Source organism: Octopus bimaculoides, chromosome 20 (assembly GCF_046866305.1).
Source record: "Octopus bimaculoides isolate indiv1 chromosome 20, ASM4686630v1, whole genome shotgun sequence".
Classification (NCBI taxonomy): domain Eukaryota; kingdom Metazoa; phylum Mollusca; class Cephalopoda; order Octopoda; family Octopodidae; genus Octopus; species Octopus bimaculoides.
This window is the reverse complement of record NC_142947.1, coordinates 34793443-34818905: the sequence shown is the minus strand read 5'-3', so window position 1 is coordinate 34818905 and position 25463 is coordinate 34793443. Positions and strand designations below refer to the sequence as shown.

Genomic DNA, 25463 nt, shown 5'->3' with positions numbered 1-25463 from the left:
TTGTAGAGTAGGTGTGAGAAGTTGGATCTGGCTGTTTAAACATAAAACAGATAGACTATTTGGGTCTGGTATGGCTGGTTTGAATGTTAAAGGGTTAATGATGCTTTCTAACATGAACTTAATGACTTAAATACTTTTATGATTTTACTGGAAACAAGTTTTGAATTTCTTGCTATTTAATTCCTTTGCTATTATGTCTGTGGGACATGGTTGAACACTCCATTCAGATTGGGGTGTACAGTAGAATATTTAGACCGGGTATGGTTGGTTTGAATGTTAAAGGGATAAACACTTAAACTAATGTTCTCTTTTTGTTACATTTTAATTTAAAATATTCTTTACACAGAAGATGAGTTAAAGAATATTTAAAAGTTTTATCTGGAAGAGCAAGAAATAATGAATAATTGTTTATTTCTAAGATTAACATAACAACACAAATTGTGTAGAAAGGATTTATATTGGATAAAATTAATCCTTCTTTTCTTCCTTTTTTTTTCTATTTACCTTTATTTGAGCACAAAAAGACAAATTGATTAAAAGAGGGGAAAAAAGTGTAAAAGATTGAATTAACACAAAATTAAGGTGATTTTTCACTTTAGCAAAATATGAAGGAAATCGAAAATCAACCACTGAAACAGCAACACCAAAATCACTTCAACAAGGAAACAAAGAGGAAGTAAAAGGGAATTCAGCAATGAAAAAAAGGGGAAGGTACAGGGAGTAACAGGTTGTACATCCCAGTGTGAATGGAATGTTCAACCATGTCCCACAGACATAATAGCAAAACTGGTTTCCAGCAAAATCATGAAAGTATTGAAGTCATTAAGTTCATGTTAGAAAGCATCATTAACCCTTTAGCATTCAAACCAATCATATCAAGCCCAAATAGTCCACCTGTTTTATTGTGTTCAAACTAACCGGATCAGTCTTCTCACACCTACCCTACAATGTCCTTCTAAAAATTAAACAATCACATCATTGAAATCTCAAAGCTATAATACAGTATATGATTAATTCAAAATAATGCATTTGACAGAGAAATCTGGATGCTAAAGGGTTAAGCTTATGAGTAGTATGATGGTAATATTCTCATCATTTTAAAGACAACTTTTCCATGCTGATATTAATGAAACAGGTCTACAAGACATTTTTATGCAGCACCAACACTTCAAGATAATAGAAATTGTTAATTTAATCTCCAAATATCATTTTAGTATCAAGTCTAATAATACAGTACTTGACTGAAACATTAGTGTCTTTAGTTTTAAAGTTGGACTTACCGAGTAATGTTGCAGACTGTTGATGGATATTCAACATGGAGTTCGGTGACAAACTTTTCTGTCAGCCGTTCAATACTTGCATTACAAGAATCCTAAGTTGCAAAATCAAAGAGAGAGAGTTTGAGCCTAGTTTCAGAACTGATGGAAATAAAGCTAATTTTTTGGAAAGAAAAAACAAAACAAAGCATTTCAGTAAATTAATAATTAATAGCCATATACATGTCTAAGTTTTAATTTTCTTAATGTGAAATGGTCTAGATTCACATAGATGCTATAAATAAGATTTTATCTTTTCAAAAATATAATCATAAATATAATAATAGGCACAGGCATGGCTGTGTGGTTCTTGGGCAAGTGTTTTCTACTATAGCAGCTCTGGGCCAACCAAAGCCTTGTGAGAGGAATTGTTACACAGAAACTGAAAGAGACCAGAATGTGTGTGTGTTACTGTCTCCTTGCTTTGACATCATGTGATAGTTGTAGATTAGTGTCATCATCACAAGCAGTGTTCTTCATTTCTAATCTTCCGTGAAAAACATGTCTGGTCATGGGGAAATATTATGATCTCTCTTGGTAATACAGCACCTAACAATAAGTATGGTTCTCTTCCTCGCCTTAGGTATGTCCTGTCATGAATGCAAGAACACAATAGTCACTCTATCTATCAGCATACATTCCTTTTATTCTTTCTCCCTGGCAGTCACAAAGATGAAACTAATATCATACTGAATGGACTGAAGATTTAAAAGAAGCTGTGTACACACAAACAACTCGACAAAGCTGTATATATCTTATACATTGTAAAACTTGCATAATAATATCATCTTCAACATTGTAACAACATAATTGATATATAATAAATGGCCATTTTGATAATCGATTAATGTTTATCTTTAACCATTTCTCTAATGCATTTTCACATTAAATTCTATTGTTGCAGATCGTTGGATAGATATGTAACAGGCTTCCTTTAGTTTCCGTCTACCAAATCCACTCACAAAGCTTTGATTGGCCCAGGGCTATGGTAGAAGACATTTGCTTAAGGTTCCACAAAGTGGGACTGAACGTGGAACTATATCTGTTGTTGGTGTAGTTGTTGTTGTTCATATCATCAAGTTTGACTATGTTTCTGTTGGTGACGGTGACCAAACTAAAGATGTATTTCAATCTTGGGGCATTACTATAGTCAAAACAAAACTTTACATGGTTAATCTACTAAGAAAATGAAAAGTTAAAAAATATTCACATAAAAAAAAGTGTCAAACCTACCATAGTGGTCAAGGAATAGCATACAACAGGTGTAATGTTATTGGTGTTGTTATACATGGCCACCTCTTTACTGGTCAAGTTTCTATATGAAAAAAAAAATATATATATATATATATATACATATGTGTGTGTGTGTATATTGTTGGTTCAATGTAAAAAGCACCAGTGATGGTGCCACGTAGAAAGCACCCAGTACACTCTGTAAAGTGATTGGTGTTAGGAAAGGTATCCAGCAGTAGAAAGCAAGCCAAAACAGACTATTGAATCTGGTGCAGCCCCTGGCCTTGCTAGCGCATGTCAAAACATCCAATCTATGGCAGCATGGAAAACAGACACTAAATGATGATTAGATATATATATATATATATATATATATATATATATATATATATATATATATATATATATATTCCACGATGTAACCTCATGGATATCGTTAGCAATTTTTTTTTTTCTTCCTCCGTCTTCCCTTCTTTGGACTGTCCTATGTTTCCGATAAAGAGCTCCGCTCGAAATGTCAAATTCTCTTTCTTTCCTTTCCTGAGTGTCCAGTAACACAATCTGTATCACGTCCTCACGTTGTTGTTTTTTTGTTATATATATAGCGAACGTTAAACGATGATGATGATATATATACGTGTGTGTGTGTATATATATATATATATATATATCATTTAACATACACAGAACTTGAAAAAGAACTATTAATAGTTTCATGCTGTAGAGATACAATAGTTTGGCAGACTTATATAATGTGTCATGTATCTTCAAGCAATTTTTCAGGCTCAATTCATACCATTATATAAATCTGCCAAATTATTGTATCTCTACATTATGAAACTATTAGCAGCTCTTTTTAAAATTCTTTGAATATTAAATGATATTTCTCTCTCACTGGATGGATTACATTTTTGTTGATCCTACCTATAACAGAATAGTAAGATATACATAAATATTTATGAGCAGAATTTAGGTTATTTGAAATATGTTTGTCCCATATCTCAGATGCTAAAGGCAAATACACTGCAGTTACAGCAGAGGAAAAAAATCTCTCTTATGGTAAAAAGTATATGTTGGATGTGGTACAAGGAATGCCACGGTCAAGGTGCAGTTCACTAACAAGAACACAGCGAAGGAGTTATCTACAAAGACTTTAAAAAACAAGGAGATAATCTTACTACCCACGTATTTGGGTAGAAGAACAGCAAAAGTTACAGTAGAGGAGATACCAGTGGGGTACGAGGTAATCTGGATAGCAGCAGCCATTACCTATGATATGGAGGAGAAAATGGAGATATTACAGAAGAAGAAAGAGGTCGAAAATTGGAAAGGACAGACCTTTGAGATCATGGTTCAAGTCTCCCCGGAAGTATTGGAAAGGCTGCTCGATGGGGTATTTATAGGGGAGGGGGCTGAGTGTGAGAATTGCAGTTGAGGGGCATAAGCCACTCTACTTTAAGTGTGGCGAAAAGGGCCACGTCTGCTCTGAATGCAAAGTGAAAGAAAAAAAGAGTGAAGCCCCTCCTCAAAAAAAACAAAGAGAATCGCAAGAAAAGGAAGAAAAAGAGAAACAAACGGCAAGGATAGAAAAAGCAGTAGAAGAAACGAAAAGACAGGAAGAGAAACAAAAAGACTCAAGGAAAGACAAAAAGACACAAGGAAGAGTACAAGAAAGAACAGAAGACACAACTCCAGTAACAGAAGAAGAAAAGGACTTTACTGTGGTTACATTCCACAAGATGGAAGGATGAGGCAAGGAAGTTGGGTATGAATAACCCTGCTTAATCTCATCCATGATAGAAAAGTATGGTGTAGCCATTGGACTTCATGGCCAAGGGTAAACTTGTAAAATTTGTAAATTGTAAATATAACATTTCATCATCATATTTTTAAAACCACTGTAAAAAGAACTTATAAACGCACTATTTGTTTGTAACATCCTGTGCCGTCCCATCTGTGTATGATATATAATTGTCATAATAAAGAGTCATCTCTTAGCTACATCTTGTTTGGTTGCTGCTGCTGCTTGTTTGTGAGTTCTATTTGTTAGTCTGTTTCTTTGTTATTGTATTGTTTGTTGGACCTGTTGAAATTTGAACTGCTGTTAACCTGTGAACTGTCATTTTTGCCCTGCGGGGCAGAAAAATTGTGAAATGTTTTATTGTTGGAAACAACTTCTATTGGACTTTTTGTGATTTGAACTCTTACCCTTTGCAGGGCAAAAAAGAAAAATCTTTTTTTGGCAAAAATTATTTTTTGACAAAAATATTTTTATCATTTGTATATTCCTTTTTAAGGAATTTATTTTTCTATAAAGTTGCATTATGGAATTCAACGTAATCTCTAAGGAGGATTTCCCAGAAATGGAAGGAGTAACAAACGGAGAATCTGATAATGTAAAACAAGTGTTTGGGGAAAAACTCAGTTTTCCGGCAGCCGTAGGCAGTAATATGGTAATGCTAGAGGTGATGACGGCTGAATTGTTTAAGTACAGAAATCTCATAAAAAAGAACGGAAATGATATGAAATTACTCCTCCTACCCAGGAAATTGTACAAAATATAGCTGCGAGAACAGTGGTTTATAAAACGTACAACCTAAAATAAAAAAGAATTGTAACTTGTAAAAGTGAAATAACTGAAAGGTGTCTGGCACCTATATGGAAGAAAATTGTGTACGTTGGATGTGGTAGAAGGAATACCATGGTAGAAGCACAGTTAGCTAATGAGAACATGGCTAAGGAGTTATCAACAAGAACTTTGGGTACATTTAGCCTTGTTCACACTGTGGTGTGCATCCTGGTACCTCTTCAGTTTAAGGACAATTCTTCCCAGCTGCCTCAGGGTATATCACTTTTTGCTACTGACTAAAGGATAAGAGGAAAAATCTCTTCTGATTGAAAAGAAAAAAAGTGGGGGTTCATTCCTACTTTATAGTTGAATGATTAGTAGAAGGAAGGGCATTCAAGCCATGAGCTGTGAAATACAGAACTGAAATTTAATCCACACAAGTATGGAAAACTGGATGTAAAATGGAACATAAAAACCAACTTACTTCAATGGCCGGACTGTCAGAATGTCATCGTTTCTGTCATCAGAAAACCCCTGGAAAAAGAATGAGGGAGCAACGTTTACAATATTTTCTCTTTTTAATTCAATACTTATGAAAAAAATTAAAAAGTACTAACAGATTCACAGAGGAACAGGAAACAAGGGCCGGTGATATTCATATCTTTGTTTTTGAATGGAATTAGCAGTAAAGTGCATCACAACAGTTATTGAAGTTAAGTGTTCACTTGATTAACTGAAAGCTATATACGACTACTACCACTACCATCGCCATCACTAAAAACAACAATAACAATAATGGTTTCAAATTTCAGCACAAGGCCAGTAGGTTTGGGGGAGGAGCTAAGTCAATTAAATCAACTCCAGTGTTCAACTGGTATTTATTTTATCAACCCCAAAAGGATGAAAGGCAAAGTCGACCCTGGTGGAATGATAATAATACCAACATCCGCTGTCTATGCTGGCATGGGTTGGATGGTATAACCAGAGCTGGCAAGCCGGGGAGCTGCACCAGACTCCAGTTCAATTTGACATGGTTTCTACAGCTGGATGCTTTTCTTAATGCCAACCACTTTACAAAATGTGCCAGGTGCTTTTATGTTGCACTGCATAAGCACTTTTACATGATGCTGCAAGAGTGCTTTTATGTGGTGCCACATGGGTACTTTTATGTGACACTGCACGGGTGCTTTTACATGGAACCGCCACAAGTGCTTTTTACGTGGCACCAGTCCAGGACATTTACAGGTCAATCCTCACCACCAGGGGTACTGGTCTTAACACTTTTGCTGCTGAGTTCAGGTCTTCTTGAGTACAGCAAGATGCTAAGCATCTTGGTTTTCTTTGTCATCTCGCCTGAAAGGTTCAGCATCCTGAGTGAAGAATGACCTCACTTTTAATACTATTAATTAAAAGATATTCTTCATGTATTGAGATATGAGAGATGTTAGAATAATACATCAAATATTGTTGCATATATATATATATATATATATATATATATATATACCCTTATGTTAATACTGTCTCTGTGGAAACAAGGATAAAGAAAGAAAAACATGGCTGCTGTTAATTTGTAAGATCAGACAATACAAATTAAACAGTTATAATATTTCTGTCTCAAGAGACAACATTGTTTTGTGCCATTGTTCTGTCAGGATTTGAGCTGTAGCCCAACATGAGACAACCACCTCACAGGTTGCTGTCCCCACTTTTCACAGTGGCACTGAAGTAACCTCTACATGATGTACGGAGATCCTGAGTTTACCCAGGTGCTAGAACCCACCTCCTCTTGGCCTCATTGATGTGGTTCAAAAGAGGACAGAACTCTAGTTTGGCTGCAGGAGTTGCAGAGAAATTGCTGAGCCATTCTAGAAGTTTCACTTCAGATTTATTGTAAGATATACTGCCTATCCTTTAGTGAGACTATTTACCAATATCCAGGGATCTCTAACTTAGGACAAAGGCCCAAACTAGCTACAGCCAGCTGAAGTCAGTTGAACTTGCAATGTGGCTCATTGTCAGTCACTCTGAAGTTATGATTAAGGTCACTATCCAATCCTTAAATGGATTAAGCATATTCTAATGTTTAGTATTGACTATACAGAAGTGCTGATTACTTAAAATGGATGGAATTTGTGGAAGTGGGAGACCCAGGAATACATGGGACGAAGTATTGAAAGCTGATCTCAAGACACTGAGCCCTACAAAGGAGATGACTAAGGACTTCAGCTGACTGTAGCTAGTATGGGCCTTTGTCCTAAGTTAGCGATCCCTGGATATCGGTAAATAGTCTCACTGTTTTGTGAGATAAAGGCTAGGAAGTATATCTTACAATAAATCTGAAGTGAATTTAAGGCTGTACTCAAGAAGACCCATCCACTGCAGAAAAATTGGTACCAGTGCTGGTGCCACATAAAAAGCACTGGTGCTGGTGCCACATAAAAAGCACTGGTGCTGGTGCCACATAAAAAGCACTGGTGCTGGTGCCACATAAAAAGCACTGGTGCTGGTGTCACATAAAAAGCACTGGTGCTGGTGCCACATAAAAAGCACTGGTGCTGGTGCCACATAAAAAGCACTGGTGCTGGTGCCACATAAAAAGCACTGGTGCTGGTGCCACATAAAAAGCACTGGTGCTGGTGCCACATAAAAAGCACTGGTGCTGGTGCCACATAAAAAGCACTGGTGCTGGTGCCACATAAAAAGCACTGGTGCTGGTGCCACATAAAAAGCACTGGTGCTGGTGCCACATAAAAAGCACTGGTGCTGGTGCCACATAAAAAGCACTGGTGCTGGTGCCACATAAAAAGCACTGGTGCTGGTGCCACATAAAAAGCACTGGTGCTGGTGCCACATAAAAAGCACTGGTGCTGGTGCCACATAAAAAGCACTGGTGCTGGTGCCACATAAAAAGCACTGGTGCTGGTGCCACATAAAAAGCACTGGTGCTGGTGCCACATAAAAAGCACTGGTGCTGGTGCCACATAAAAAGCACTGGTGCTGGTGCCACATAAAAAGCACTGGTGCTGGTGCCACATAAAAAGCACTGGTGCTGGTGCCACATAAAAAGCACTGGTGCTGGTGCCACATAAAAAGCACTGGTGCTGGTGCCACATAAAAAGCACTGGTGCTGGTGCCACATAAAAAGCACTGGTGCTGGTGCCACATAAAAAGCACTGGTGCTGGTGCCACATAAAAAGCACTGGTGCTGGTGCCACATAAAAAGCACTGGTGCTGGTGCCACATAAAAAGCACTGGTGCTGGTGCCACATAAAAAGCACTGGTGCTGGTGCCACATAAAAAGCACTGGTGCTGGTGCCACATAAAAAGCACTGGTGCTGGTGCCACATAAAAAGCACTGGTGCTGGTGCCACATAAAAAGCACTGGTGCTGGTGCCACATAAAAAGCACTGGTGCTGGTGCCACATAAAAAGCACTGGTGCTGGTGCCACATAAAAAGCACTGGTGCTGGTGCCACATAAAAAGCACTGGTGCTGGTGCCACATAAAAAGCACTGGTGCTGGTGCCACATAAAAAGCACTGGTGCTGGTGCCACATAAAAAGCACTGGTGCTGGTGCCACATAAAAAGCACTGGTGCTGGTGCCACATAAAAAGCACTGGTGCTGGTGCCACATAAAAAGCACTGGTGCTGGTGCCACATAAAAAGCACTGGTGCTGGTGCCACATAAAAAGCACTGGTGCTGGTGCCACATAAAAAGCACTGGTGCTGGTGCCACATAAAAAGCACTGGTGCTGGTGCCACATAAAAAGCACCCAGTATATTTTGTATAGTGGTTGGTGTTAGGAAAGGCATACAGCCATGGAAACCATACCAGAACAGACAATGGAGCCTGGTGTAGCCCCTGGCCTTACTAGCTCCTGTCAAACCATCCAACCTATGCCAGCACAGAAAACAGACATTAACTGATGACAACGACAATGATGATGATGATGATGACATTGTCACAGTTTACTAATTTGAAATTATTATGTTAGCAGAGCACTGCAGAATACAGACCACCAGGATTTCTTCTCAATATAACATCGCATCTCCTGCTTCTAAGTACATATCTAAGTAAGATTTGATAGAGATAAAGTAAGAAAACTCACCACATTGAGGGAAATATGAGCACCTCTTCCTTGAGCTATGTCAGCTAACATCAGAATAGCAAGACGGTTTTCACCAGTTCCTACCATTATCATTCTGTTTCCAGTCAGCCTAGCAATTCTGACTAACAAGTCATTACTGGAGAGAAAAATAATAATAATAATAATAATAAACATTCATGAAGTAAAATATAGGAAATAAATTCTATATCATTATTTCCTCCATAAGAAATATAGCCAAGTAACTCATGTACGTGAATTCACAGAAAAGAAAAGGGTTAACCAACCAATCAATGATAAAATGATTTTACAGTTAAATTAAGGTAAATTTCAGTGACTAAATACCCCTATGGATCATGGACTGGCAACTCAAGCTGGCTGTGGACAAATGTACCACCATGCATTTTGGGAGGAAAAACCCAGTGTCTACTTACTCCCTCCACAACACTAATCTCAAAAAGTCTTCTTGTGAATGTGACCTGGACATTATTGTCGAGAACGATTTTGCTAAAATTGCCAAGAAGGGTGAGGGTGTCTTGGCATCACTTACCAAGTCCTTTGTGAGCCGCTCTCCGGCTATCTATAGCTATGGTGTGGTCTCACCTGGAATTTGTGTCTGAAGTCTGGAACACCTATCTTGCCCAGGATATTAATCATCTGGAAACCGTTCAGCGACGTGCGGCCAAGAGAATACCCTCCATCAGGCATTTGCCATATTCTGAATGCCTTACTTCCCTGGGTATGGATACATTGAAACTCTGATGTCTGGCAGCTGCCCATAAAATCATTAACCATCTTACTAACAATAACTCTGAGCACCTTTTCAAACTCCACCTGTCTAACACCCGTGGACATGTTAACAAAGTCAGAAAACAGCACAGCTCCCATGACTTTCGGAAACACTTTTTCTTGCTAAGAGTTGCTGAAGTATGGAACAAACTGCCAGCATCAGTTGTTAGTTGTCGGAGCACTGCATCCTTCAAAACTTCCATATTTCCTGAGATTCACCAACAACACTACACCTGATTTTCTCCCCTCCATACACACGCAAGCATGTATCTGACTCATACACTGCTCACTTTCCAGACATTTGTACATTACTGCATATGCTTTATACGCACTTTTGACAAGTTGTAGTGCACCTGAGCACTGTATATAATAATTTCATTATATACAATGTACAATGTTGTATCATTTAAGGCAACATTTTAATCCAGTGATTCCTGCCTTCAGAGGTTAAGTTACTATTCAATTAATAAAATCCTAATTTTATTCATTTCTTTTAGCAATTCTCTGAGGACAATTATAGAAAGAGGCCATCTAAACTCTCAGTCATTTTCTAAAACACTGCTCCACCATCAAGCCATATTGTTCTCTATCGCTTTTACTACTGACTATAAATGACACTCCATTGATTACAACAAGAGTTCCAGTTGATCCAATCAATGGAACAGCCTGTTCACATATAAACTTGGTGTAGTTCTCAGGGAGATTCTGTGAGATACAGAATGTGACAAGGCTGGCCCTTTGCAATACATGTACAACTCATTTCTGTCAGCTGAGTGGAATAGACTGGAACAACATGAAATAAAGTGTCTTGCACTTGAGGACACAACATACTGCGGGATATCGAACCCACTGTCATGAACCAAATTCCCTAACCACTAAAGCCACACACCTTCACACTGCTGACTATATACCACCACCAATACTAGCACCAAAATATACTAGATACACCCACCTCTGCTTTAATCTATCCTGCTGCATCCACAACTAAACACTTTTCACAAATTTAGCACCTGAACTACAATCTTCTGTAATTCACTTTCTACTTCTTCTGTTCTCTCCCAGCCTTAAATTATTGAAACTCACTCTCAACCATAGTAAATTTACCCATTTTTATCTGTCTTCCAGTCAAGGAACACCTTTAAAATAGCTGTGTCTGATGCTCCTAATTCTCTTCTTCAGATTAAAATATATAAAGGAAACAAAGAACAGAAAGATGTATTTTATTATCTCAATCAGATAACCTAATCTCATCTAAAACAAGTATTTACACAACTTCATAGGCACAGGTGTAGCTGTGTGGTAAGAAGCTTGTTACCTAACCATGTGGTCTTGGGTTCAGTCCCGCTGTGTGGCACTTTGGGCAAGAGACTTCTACTACAGCCCCAGATTGACTAATGCCTTGTGAATGAATTTTGTAGAAGGAAATTGTGTGGAAGCCTTTCACATGTATACATGTGTGTATGTGTCTTTCTTTCTCTCTCTCTCTGTTTGTCCCTTCCCAACTGCTTGACAGCTGGTGTTGCTTCAGTTACATTACTTCAGGCTTGACAAAAGAGATTAACAGAATAAATACCAAACCTAAAAAAAAAGTACTGGTGTTAATTTGGTCAACTAACACCTTTCGAGGAAGTGCTCCAGCATGGCCGCAGTCCAATGATTGAAACAAGTAAAAGAATTCAAATTCAAAAGAAAAGTATGCAACACTAGCTAATTTGGTAAACAGATGTAAGAAGAGTCATCATCATTATCACTGCCATCACCTTCGTTATCAAGATCATTATCATTTTAATATAAACATTGCATGTGCAAACAATATTGCATCTTCTTAATAGGTTCGATTTCAACCCTATCTTCTTTTACCTGAAGTCCAACATTCTTAGATTTCACCCAACCACTTCCTCAACTCAGGTAACTTCTAACTACCAAACTATAGTACTTTTTCACCCAGTATACATGATCCAATAATGTTTAATTCACTATACCAGTGTAGATGTCTCTTCTGCAGAAATTGTCTTCTACTTTTGATACCAACCTAATTTCTCAACTCTGCTTAACACATGCACACAAAAGCCAATCAACCCCTCCTTACATATGATGGGTCAATCTCAAGACACTGAGCCTTGTAAAGGAAATGACTAAGGACCAAGATATCTGATGCACCACTGTAGTCAAGAAGACCCATCCACCACAACAGAACTGATACTGGTGCTGGTGCCACATAAAATGCACCCAGTACACTCTGTGGAGTGGTTGGTGTTAAGAAGAGCATCCAAACATTAAAAAAACCATGTCAGAACAGACAATGGACCCTGGTGTGGCCCCTAATGATACCAACTCTGGTCAAACCGTCCTACTCATGCCAGCATGGAAAATGAACATTAAATGATAATAATGAATAATATGTAATGTGCATTTTCTTTACAAAAGCAGAAAGTTAATAGTTAGCAACTATGAACTTGACATGAAGAATAAGGTGACTTACCGTAAATGTCTTATAAGTTGTTCCTTAAAAGTAGAACTTTTAGTATTCCTTATAAGATTTACAAATTTCTCTTCTAATTCAGTGTCTTGTAAGAGTTCTCCCTGACCATTTTTATAAAGCTTCAGCTTATTCTTAGAATTTTCTGGTGAACAGAAAACCTGAAGAAAAAGGAATAATTTAGCTTGAAGTAAAAATTAAATGTCTGTGTGCGTGCATATACACATATATAAATGTGTGTATATATATGCATACACACACACAAATATATAACTTACATCACACAATAAAGTTTGATCACTCCAACCTGTGAGTATACTTATACAACATGTTCAAAATAACATCAAAGTTTCCCATCCTTAAAACATGGAGGCCTTGCACTGCAAGTCAAAACTCCAAAGACAAAATATCACAGAGTAAGGCTGCAATGAAGGAGATTGGAAATGTTAATCATTAGATTCCTTCAGTAAATAACCTTCAATGTTATGGGTTTGTTTAAGGCAAACAAGCTGAAAGAACAATAATTTGAATCAACAATTGAAGCCAAGGACTTGCTGTTGTTGTTCTTGTTGTTACTAGCACTAAATGTGATTTAAAAAGTTTTCTAAATTGTCATTTTTCAATCCTGATCAGTGAGATATATGATCAAAGGTGTTCCAACAATGACCATCCCATTTTTATATTGTGTCAGTTAATTGAGTAATGTATGTGGCCAGTTGGTTTAGTGATTGTTTGATCAGCAAGAAACAGCAGTTGAATTTACTTAAATAAGTACAAACATATTAACAATTGTAAACCTACATAAGCCTAAAAAAGAAGGGATGTTATGGCTAGGATATCATTGATCAGAGATCTGCTAAATAATAATAGTATATTGACTGAAAGTAAGAACTGAACTCATGATCTTGAGGCCAGCAGTCCACTATCTCAATGTCACAGCCACTTTAGCCACTACATCAAACCCACATTTTCATTGACTAAACCATGTAGTCAGAATATATTGAAATGAGAAGTAAATATTGGGAAATACCTGTTCTAAAGATGTTATGTAATATGGCATTCCTATCCGTTCGCAGAATTCTTTAATCTGAATCAGAATCTCTTGTCGTTGTACCCAACTCTGACCAAGAACTGCTCCTTCTGTAAACAAATTCCAGCATTTTTCAATATTAAAAAAATAACTGTAACATTTCAAAGAACACAATACTTCAATTAGTTGTTGCTATTTTCCTCATGCTAATCAAAAATTGCTAAGTCAGAAAAGAAGGAGGGGTGTCTTTTTTGCAGTTAACATGTCAATAGACATTCTTTCAGCTATGGTGTTCTTTTAATTGGAATAGTTTGACAACAGTCCATCAATGAATAGTCAGCCAAGTCACCATGTTTAGCTAACATATTTCAGCCTACAGTCAATTACATCAAACCTTGGACTCCAATGCTTCTATTTCATTGACTCCAGAAGGATGAAAGAACAAAGTTGATCTTGGTTGAATCTGAATTCTGAACATAAAGGATCATAACTAAGGTAGTTAGTCTATCACTCTAAGGATTTCCTCAGTCCACTGCCTTGATGTTAGGTTTCTCATTTGGATATAGATCCTACTGTAAGTCATCAATAGCTCTATGGATATTATAAGTTCAGTATATAAAAATGTCAAGGGATAAGATATTCAAACCACCACATAATGGGTCAGGGTTTTATAGAGAAATATTTCCATCTCTCTCTGGACAGGTCAGTTGATTCAGGGATTTATTTCACCTAACTGTAGCATATAAATAACAAATAAAGTGCAGCTATGGTTGTCTGCTTAAGACATTTACTTTGTAACTATGCAATTTTGGTTCAATCCCACAGCACAATACATTGGACTACTGTTTTCTACTCTACCTTTGGATTACCCAAAGCCTGGTGAGTGAAATTTGGTAAACTGAACCTGTGTGGAAACCCACTGGAGGGACCATTCCTGTTTTGTACATAATAGACTTAATCCATCACCAGATTTGACAACACTACCCAATCAATCAATGTCTTTAGTGAAGATCGTTTTGTTATGTTAAAGTCAGGTCTCCAGTGTGATGATAACTTCTTCCCACCAATCATAGGCTATAGGCACTGACCTTCTTCCTCTAACAAAGCCATTGAAAAATATTAATAAAGATTTTTTGGAAATACCACCTACAATTTAGTGGTACCTTATTCAGAGAGAAGTTCATCTCATATCTGCTTAACTCTTGAGGAACTGGAGTTATAAACAACCTTAAAGACAACTTGTTCTAGAAGTGACGGAGATGATAACTGAAAGTTACGACAATCTAAGCTCAGTAAGATGCTAATTAACTGGACAAAGTGCTGCTACTGTGTGTAGCCACACTATTGCTGTGTTATTGTCCTGCCCAAGATACTGAAATCTTGTAAATATGCACCATGGGTATGTTAGCATGCCATCTTAGGTATAAGCAAAATTTTTGATAGACTGACATTCTTAAACAAAGGGCAAGATAACTATTTAAAGCCAATTACCATGTTATACGCATTCACATGGTAATATATCATCATAGTCCCTGATAAGAATTGACTCAGATTTTGAAGAAACATCCAACTCATGACAGCACAGAAAGTGGATAAGTTTACAATTGTATTTTTATGACACTAAGATATCATGAATTAATATGTATTATGCATTGATGTAGTTGGTCTCATTCTCTGTACAATACAAACATACATATTCAACAGTAACCAGTAGCCTAAATATATCATAAAAAGGATGTGAGGCATTTTGGCACAGCCATTTTGGTGTCACAGAGTCAATGTTGACTTATTTGACATCAAATATTTTAAAGCTTCTCTCTCTCTCTTTCTGACTCTCTCCTTGTTTATGTGTCTGAAGAGAGGAAACATGTGTATGTCAATCATGCTCAATTAGCAAATTGTAATGTTTCTTCTCCTATCTATTTGTGTATATTTCAGCATGTGCGTGCATGTTTGCCTCCAGCACCAACAAGTACTGCCACCAAAACAGGCTGAATGTCCAGTCAGCCATGCCAAATTATCAGTGCATCCAATCGTCTCATTCTGTCATAAGATAGGATAGCATTTTTGTATAAAAACTCATAGCTAAGTTATGCTAACAGAGAAAAGAGATACCAATAGCTAACTAATCTTATCACTTATAGAGGCAAGGTATCGACGATAAACTGATCTTTGTACATCTCTGTCAAATACAGAGACAAGATGACTATGATAAACTTATCTTGTCACATCAATGTTGTATACAGAGACAAGATATGTATGATGGGCACAAATTTAGACTTCTAACTTACCATCAATATAAACGATTTCTGGAATAAACCGAAGTTTCTTGAATTTGCTCAATTCCAGTCCCTTAAAAAAAATACGAAAAATGGTTAAATGTCAGAGGTCAATGTAAGGAACTAATCTTGTAATATGAGGCAGAAAGGTGAGAAAAAGAAACAAATTTTACTAGGAAGATACTTTCTTATTTAAAGAAAATTATTCTAAATAGCTAAGGGAGAAAAATATGTTACTTCTGTAACATTAGCAGAATACTGCTGTATGGGTGAAATCATTAGATGTACAAGCAGAAGGTTAGCAGGTAATTGTGAATTGTTTGGTGACAATAGTATTAGCTACAACATGCTAGGCTGTAGAAAATCAGCATTAGCTAACTAGCTGGATTATTGAATGACAGTCAAACCAGTTAATGAAAATAACATTATCTAATTTACACCAAGAATAGCATTTAGACACATAATATCAAACTACTGAGTAACTTAAGCCAATATTTAACAAGGCTGATGTTCTGAGGCAAGTTTTAGATCCAGACTGTTAGAGTAAAAAAAAAAAATTTTTTTTTTAAATAAATTGTAAGGTAGCAGAAAAATTAAAATTTATAAGTAAATGTGTCTGTAGAAACAGTGTTGTTTATATTGAGTTGTAAGATAGAAACAACCTTACATCTTTTACAAGGTGGAGTAACGCTGATGATGAAGGTCCACCAGAATATGCGAGGAGGACTTGATCTCTGTCTCTGATGAGTTTAGATTTACCAATGTTTGATCGGAACTTGTGTGTCACGTGGGTAAGGAAACAATCTCTGAAAGGGGACAATAAATAGACAGACATAGTTGGGATATTATAGAATTAGAGATGACAGCAAAAATTGTTTCATCATTAAATTAGATGTCAGAAATAAAAGAATGAGATAAGCAAGTATACGAAAGAGATAGGTAGATAAATATGAACAGTTGTTTACCTGCAAAATGGGTCATTTTGGCGTATAACAAATTTAGCTTCATTTTCTTGACATTTTACACAAAGTCTGACAGAACTGTAAGACAGAAAAGAGAAGATGATTTAGTAAATAATGGAGACTACATTATTTCTACAAATAGCAATATTACATTTTGTAAAGATTGTGAGCTGGTAGAATCATTAGCACATAGGGCAAAATGCTTAGCAGCATTTTGTGTGTCTTTATGTTCTAAGTTCAAATCCTGCCAAGGCTGATTTTACTATTCATCCTTTCAATGTCAATAAAATAAGAACCAGCTGAGTACTGGGGCCAATGTAATTAACTTACCCCATCTCCTAAAATTTACAGGCCTGATGCCAAAATTTGAAACCAATATTACATGTTGCACTTGAAAAAGAAAGTCATGTTGAAAAACAAGAGTTAAAACTCCAAACATGTTATAAGGTTATTATAGCAATAGTAAGCACTGTCTCAAGTCTTAGGACTCATAGGGCCAGTTACATAGTTTCTATGGTATTTATGCATTTGAAATCACAATATTTCCCCTGAATGGAACACCAGTCCGTTGCAGGGTTACTCATTTACATGTAAGTGGATGGGAGCAATGTGAAGTGAAGTGTTTTGTTCCAGAACACAATGTACCACACAGTCTGGAAATTGAAATCATGATCATTTTTGTTGTGAGTGCAACTCCCCTAATCACTCAGCCACATGCCTTCACTCTAAGGTCATTAACAAGGTCTAAATAGTATATCTGATGACTGGAAGAGAAAATTAGGAGTAAATCAGGAGTACAGTCATACCTGTGCAGTTAAGAAACCTATTTTTGCAATCACATAGTTTCAAGTTGATCTTACTACACAATACCTTCTACTATAGCACTGGGTTGTACGTACCTTGTGAATGGAATTTGTGTGTGTGTGCATATTTTTTGCAGTGAAGAATATATATCATCATCATCATCATCATCATCGTTTAACGTCCGCTTTCCATGCTAGCATGGGTTGGACGATTTGACTGAGGACTGGTGAAACCGGATGGCAACACCAGGCTCCAGTCTGATTTGGCAGAGTTTCTACAGCTGAATGCCCTTCCTAACGCCAACCACTCAGAGAGTGTAGTGGGTGCTTTTACGTGTCACCCGCACGAAAACGGCCACGCTCGAAATGGTGTCTTTTATGTGCCACCCGCACAAGCCAGTCCAGGGGCACTGGCAACGATCTCGCTCGAAAATCCTACAGGAGCCAGTCAGGCGGTACTGGCAACGGCCACGCTCAAAATGGTGCATCTCATGTGCCACCCGCACATATATATATATATATATATATATATATATATATATATCAGTGAGAAAACTGGAAATCAGTGCTTTACAAAACCATCATCTCCAGCATCCAAATTCCATGATATATGGATGTCATGGAATATGGATATTTGTTCTCCATCAAGTTAGATACTCTCAACATCAGAAATGCAGTTAGGTGGCAAGCTGGCAGAACTGTTAGCATGACAAGCAAAATGCTAAGTGACATTTTGTTTATCTTTATGTTCTGAGTTCAAATTCTGCCAAAATCAACTTTGCCTTTCATCCTTCTGGGGTTGATAAAATAAGTACTAGTTGAGCATTGGGGTCAATATAATCAATTTGGCTTCTTCCCCAAAAGTGCAGACCTTGTGTTTCTTTATATATGTATATTCAATACATATCTGGTCTAACTTTGAATTAGTACCTTTTCTATTTGTGAATAATCCAGGAAAACTAACTGAAATTGTTTAGTAATTAACGAAATATGAACTTAATTTAAAATATCAGCCATAATCTCCTTTAAACCATAGCCTATTACCGTAAATGAAAAAAAATAAATAAAATGCATAATACGGCCCTGGATTCCTAACATATAGGAAAAACACAGGATGGTCACGGCTGAAATGTTCTTGCATCTATTGATTATTATTAACTTGGGGTTAAAAGAACAACTTAATAAATACAAGTGAGAACTTCAAGTATTACTGAATTCAGTCTATGAATTGAGATCCAGTTACCTCTTTCGCTACTATTTCCATTGAAATCTGCACAAGCAATCAGTTTCACCCAAGTTCTATATTCCCCAGTGAGGAAGTGAAAATTTCACTCATTCATTCGACAAAATTTGCATTAAAGTTGTGACAGAGTAAAATAAAAATCTGTTGGAGGAGAAACAGCAACAGAAAACCTCGATTTTTCTGCATATGAAGCAAACAAACTTGAAACGTTAGAACTACTTTCAACTTCTCTTAGTGGAGTAAATAGCGATTAGTCTTGAATAAAAGGTAAGCATAGGTGCAGGCATGAGTGTGTGGTAAGAAGCTTGCTTCCCAAGCACACGATTCCGGGTTCAGTCCCACTGCATGGTACCTTGGATGTCTTCTACTATAGCCTCGTGCTGACCAAAGCCTAGGGAGGGGTTTGGAGGCAGAAACCAAAAGAAACCCATCGTGTATGTATGTACGTGTGTATGTATATGTGTATGTGTGTGTGTGTTTGCCCCCACCCCCTCCTATACCAATTGACAATTGGTGTTGATGTGTTTATCTCCCTGTAACTTAGCGGTTCGACAAAAAAAACCGATACAATAAGTACCAGGCTTTTAAAATATAAGTATTAGGGTCGATTCATTCGTTCGGCTAAAAGATTTCTTCGGTGCCCCAGTATAGCCGCAGTCTGACTGAAACACGTAAACAAGAGAAAAGATACCGGAGAAGTCAGTTCATGCCACACACCGAACATGACAATTCCCATTTCTGCAAACCAAAGTGAGAATATCGGTTAATATCTAGTTTAACACCTGGCCACCAAAACAAAACAAAAAAAAGGGGTAACAGGTGTTAAAAAAATGCTTAATAAACGAATCTGAAAACCAAAATTTGTGCAAACGAACCGGGATGGTGGGGAGAGGACTTTCGGAAAATTTACACGATCCAATTTTTTCCCTCATAACTTTCATGAAAATGGATATCTTTTAGTGAAATTTTATGTAAATAATTTTCAAACGGCATAGATTACTATTATAAAGAAATTTATGGGGAAAATTTCTTTCCGAAGCGGTGGAGAGAGGATAAGTTGGACAATCGGAACACATGGTGTGTTACGGAACATATACTCAGTTAAGATAGTCCCATTAATAAATGTCTCAAGATATGGTTAAAATGGAGCAAACCTTACCCATCGTTTTGTAGTTTCAGTTTTCGAATTGGTTCGTCTAAATTCTCATCCTCACCTTGACGACTACACATTTTTAAGACAAGACAAACTCCTGTTGACAACTCGAATAGCTTCAGCTGATGCAATACTTACTACCTCCCTTTAAGAAGAACGATAAAACGGAAGTTACCTCCCTTAAAGAAGCTGTGCAGACGATGGCAGTTCTTAGTGACTGAAGATCATTATGAAAAACTGCAAGTCCTTAAGTGGCTATGTAAGCTGATCCTTAAATCGCAGGTTTTGGCGCACTTGGGAAAAATTTGTCAGCTTTGATCAAATGGAGGTCATGACGATGACAATTTATCATCCGCCGCAGATGCTCTAGCCTTCTCAAAATTGTGACTGTTTGGATATTATCGCGCCACACCTCCCTCTGTGCTGCCACTCCCTCTCATTTTGTGGGGTCAATCCCTTCCTGAGGGAGCTGATGCTTCAGCTGGTCTTCGAACTGCTTCCGGGCTTTTCTGTCTCTTTTGCTCGCTATAGAGTACGGCCTTCGGCGTTCTGGATTAAGCCATGTGTGAGACGTGGCCTGCAGGTAGTCAGTTAAAAAGCCCTCAAATTACACCAACTGTTTGTTTTTTTTAATGGAATAATGCATTAGAGAATGTGATACTGAATTACATTACATTGTCTGAAAGAGATGGAATTTTTTTGCCATTATTATCAAAGACATTAGTACGTTATTTTGGTGGAAATTGAGAAGCATTTGACGCTTCTAAAATTTGTCTGTGGGTTTGATTTTCCCTGAAATGGCGTGCCCAATTTTTAAGAGAGCGGCGAGCTGGTAGAGTCGTTAGCACACCGGGTAAAATGCTTAGCGGCATTTCGTCCATCTTTACGTTCTGTGGTCAAATTCCGACAGGGTCGACTTTGCCTTTCATCCTTTAGGGGACGATAAAAAAAGTACCAGTTAAGCACTGGAGTCGTTGTAATCGACTTACCCCTTCCCCGAACTTGCTGGTCTTGTGCCAAAATTTGAAATCATTATTACCAAGGATATTTTATCTAAACTGGGCTATTAACAAGAACTCTACTTCATCAACCCCATAGAGACTGGAAGGCAAAGATGATGACTAGAACAAGTTGATTATAAAGAGATTTGCTTGATCAGGAACTGACCTGAAGCTTAACAACAAATAACTATGCATTTTTTCATTCTTTGGTTTTAGATCTTCCCTTTTACATAAACGATTAAGATTGCAGATATACTTGTATTCTTGTGCAGTTTTTCTGTTAAACTGGTTGTAGAACCGTTCGTCATCGACTGGCAGAGTCGTTAAGGCGTCGAATAAATATGTTTTGCGATACATGTTCCGGCTCTTTGCATTCTGAATTCAAATCCTACAGAACTCTACTTTGCCTTTTATCTCTGCAGGCGATTAAATAAAGTACTAGTTAAGTATTGAGATCGAATCTTTTCTCTCCCCACCCTCTCTCTCTCTCTCTCTCTCTCTCAAAATTGGCTTATAGTCGCCTGGTTAATGCCATTCAAATGAGCATGTCAAGAAGTTAGTTGAGCTACGAGCAAGCAATCTCTTCTCATAAAAAGAAAAGACAACTTACTGTAGAAATCGTCTGAAGAAATCATGAGAAACCCTTTGTAGCTCCATGGGCAGATATTACAGGAATGGACGAATCGATGCACAGCGAAATAGTGTCAATATTGTGTTACTGTTATTATTGATGTTTTGTGTGATTGAGTCTATAAGTTGGCTGCAATCTTTGTTTCTTTGGGCCTGACATTTGTTAGAAAGGGCTAGTCGATTACATTGACTCCAGTGCTAAATAGGTACTTTTTTATCGCATTCCGAAAAGATGAAAGGCAAAGTCGACTACGGCGGAATTTGAACTCAGAACACGAAGCCAGAAGAAATGCTACTAAGACGTTTGTCCGACGGGCTAACAATTCAACCGGTTGGCTGCCTTGACAATCCTTTCCACTATAGGTATGCGGCTTGAAATTTAGCGGGAGTGGGATAGTCGATTATATCGACCCCAGTGTTCGACTGGTACTCGTTTTATCGACCCTGAAAAGATGAAAGGCGGAGTCAACCTCAGAACGTAAAGACAGACGAAATGCCGCTAAGCATTTTGCTCGGCGTGATAACGATTTTGCCAGCTCGTCGCCTTAATAACACTGTGTAACATGACTTTTGTTCTTGAATAGCAACTGTTATTTCCTATTTGCTTAACCCTAGAAAGTATGAAAAATGGTTAATATTTCCTTCAAACTTTGTTTTTGTCACGTTTATTCAAACCCCAAAGAATCCCTCTCAACACATGGTTATGATGCTCCCCTACAACTCCTGCTCATGATCAGAGATACGCATATTGCCAGCCACTAAGGGACATGCTCTAACTGACGAGCAAATCTATAGTATTGAGCAGAATATTTGCTACAGCGATATTTTTGCTTCAGCAATTCAGCGCTGAATTTGTTTGAAATGTAATGGAAAATAGGTCAGTTTCAAAACATTGATGTCCAGATCACAAAAGCCAAAGTTTGAAGTGAATAGTAATCATTTCCTTTGATTTCTAGATAGAAGCAAATAGGAAATAGCACTTATTAACCAAAGACAAAAACAAACAAAAACAAATGAAAATTTTGTTGCACAGTGTGATAATAGTGATGGTACCTTGTATTTACCATAAGGTCGACGAATGAGTAGATCTCATGGACAGACTATTACAAAGAAAAAGCGCTGGGATTTACATTAAATCATACAAGTGAGAGAGAAAAAAAGGAGTGAAAATGAGAGTAAACAAAGGAGGTTCACCATCAAAGGTTAATCAAAGAACTACAGACTCTCGATTATTCTGACTACAAGGAGTAAGTTGCCTTTCCTAGCTGTCATTCCCTGTATATAGGCACATAATAAGAGCAGTCTCAATTACTCGAGTCATTTGCCACTCTCACAAACTCTCCAACAAATTAACTTGAGGGCAACACGAGCCTCGTCTTCTCCTCCAAGTAGAACACAGAGAAAATGTGTCTCACCTCAGTCGTTTCAATTGCGTCCACTATATAATCTCCTTTGCTATAATCACCAAATGAGAACTGCCTTCTCTTCGCAATTAAAGAAAGGTGGCGGAGAGATTTTCTTGGTAGCTTCAGGCGATAGCCAGATCCATCGTAAATGCGACAGCATAGGTTCGATATTACTCCACAAGTCAGTAATGCCCGGAAAGAGTAAAAATGCATGTAGAACGGTTTTCTGCGCATCTTGGACACTTCCTGTGGAGCTTGTCTCGAACCGGTTGTGTCCCTCGACAACATTGTCAGGCTAAGGATTTCTGGAAGTTATTTATATTAGTCTCTAATCTGAAAGTCCTCCTGAACAGATCAGTTAATTTGTCTTCATTAACACCAAGGGTTTTCCCGAGGACATCGTCGCTCTTATTTACTGTTAGTCCTCTACATATATATTGCTTTCAAATTTTGGCACAAGGCCAGCAATTGTACGGGAGGGGCAAGTCGATAACATCGACTCCAGTGTTCAGCTGGTACTTATTTTATCAACCCCGAAAAGATGAAAGACAAAGTCGACTATGGCAGCGTTTGAACGCAGAACGTGAAGTTGGAAGAAACACCGCTAAGCATTTTTTCTTGGTGCGGTAACGATTCTGCCAGCTCAACGCCTTCCTCCCTCTGTACATATTGCAATATTGGAATTTCCGCCAATGCAATGCCCGACTCTCAGAGAGTTTTGAGCGGCTGACGATATTTTGAATAATAACTGTCTGATTTAGGTACAGGATCAGCCATTTAATAGGGGGCAGGGTTGGTCATTTACATCAGACTCAGATTGGGACTTTATTTTACCGACACCTGAGGAACGAAATATAAAGTTGTCTTCGGCCGGATTTGAGCTAAAGAACTAATAATAATCCTTTCTACTACAGGCAGAAGGCCTGAAATTTTGGGGGACGGGGTTAGTCGATTAGATCGACCCCAGTACGTAACTGGTACTTAATTTATCAACCCCGAAAGGATGAAAGGTAAAGTTGACCTCGGCGGAATTTGAACGTAGCGACGTACGAAATACCGCAAATAATAATGGTATTCTCAAGTTGAAGGTGGTACAGGAACCTTCTCTATAGATACGACCGATAACTGGATCAGTCTTATATGCAACAACAATCGTTCGACAAAAATCTTCGACTCAACAATACTCGGTGTTATGTATTCTTTTGATTCGTGTTGGGACAACAAACAACTCATTGAAGGCGTTATTATGATTTATTTACTTGGCATGTTTACAAACTGTATATGTATAGCGGAGTCGTACACACTGTGCGTATTCGCTTTATTCACAGTTCATATTGTTTACTAGATGTGCTTTACAAAATAGTACTAATAGTGGAGATGTATTCATATATACGTACACCTACGCATACCCATAAATATGAACATATAACACTCGGATACTCTACGCACATCTCGGACAAGCTCAGCTGATGGCACATCCTTATTTATTGAATCTATCTAGAACTGTCACTGCGCCCATTCCCTGTAGCACTACTAGGCCAGGGATTCTGGATGCTATCCATTGCTGAGCAGATAGATTTCATGAACAGACCAACCGCTCTTTCTCATTACTTACCCATTATAGAATGCAAGTGTGGAAATCGTGCCGGTCGCATTGCCAACTACTAAAGAGCAGTGAGCATCTAACTACGTTTCGGATATCAGACACCCAAGCTTGGTCTTTGTTTAAATCAGAACTGTAACTCCGACCAGAAGACGAACTGTGTAAAAACGTCCCTATCAAAGGACGACTATAACCACGCACTATACCCACTCCAGGAACTTCTGCAGTCTCCACAACCCCACCATATTGAAGAGGGTGTTGGATATCACCTTTAATAGACCGCCTAGCCAGTGGAATGCACTTCTTCCACAAGAAAAGAAAGGACAGACTCTCTCATTTGGTCAGGGGGAAAACTGGGGTAGGGCACGACGAAAATATATAATGAAATCGATGCATGTATTCACCATCTCTGCATGACCTTTCAAGGACAGCTTTACCTCAGCCTATTTCTGGATGAGGCTGTCGCCGTGTTCGTAACCTGCTCCTAGTTCCTATCCACCTGGAAGTCTGACCCAGACTAGATCCTCTAAAGCAGTGAACTTGCCTCTCCAGGTGTAGTGTTACAAGCTTACTGACTTGCCTAGATTAATCTTTTCTCCAGTCACCTTTTCGATCCCCTATGGCTCTGATAACCTCGACATTCGCAGTGCCCTACACAATTACAGTAACGTTGCCCAGCACTTCAGTTCAGACGAAATGCCCCTCAAATCCTACAGTTTCTGCGGCAGTGGTTCAAGAATAATTACATACAGAAGGAATTACAGAGAATATTATCAATGTGTTGAGCATCTGGTTCAAAACAGTTATGATAGCTAACAGTTTAGTCTGACAACCAAGATCCAACAACTGAAAACGAGAC

At 37.9% G+C, this 25463-nt stretch overlaps 1 protein-coding gene across 2 annotated transcripts in view; it reads right to left on the bottom strand.

Annotated features, from left to right (window-relative positions):
* LOC106871297 (cytoplasmic tRNA 2-thiolation protein 2-A) overlaps window positions 1-20138 on the bottom strand; it is a 56292-nt gene extending 36154 nt beyond the window's left edge. Inside the window, exons 1-10 of one of the 2 annotated variants that reach the window (XM_089338340.1) lie at window positions 19971-20138; window positions 16769-16843; window positions 16471-16609; window positions 15816-15876; window positions 13525-13634; window positions 12498-12655; window positions 9230-9365; window positions 5603-5652; window positions 2550-2631; window positions 1281-1372 (exon numbers count right to left, since the gene is read on the bottom strand). In XM_089338340.1, the coding sequence (XP_089194466.1) occupies window positions 1281-1372; window positions 2550-2631; window positions 5603-5652; window positions 9230-9365; window positions 12498-12655; window positions 13525-13634; window positions 15816-15876; window positions 16471-16609; window positions 16769-16843; window positions 19971-20041 (974 nt within the window). In that variant the 5' untranslated portion in view covers window positions 20042-20138. The remainder of the gene's footprint in view (window positions 1-1280; window positions 1373-2549; window positions 2632-5602; window positions 5653-9229; window positions 9366-12497; window positions 12656-13524; window positions 13635-15815; window positions 15877-16470; window positions 16610-16768; window positions 16844-19970) is intronic. The other variant, XM_089338339.1, reaches the window with a different exon arrangement.
* Window positions 20139-25463: the final 5325 nt, after the last annotated feature.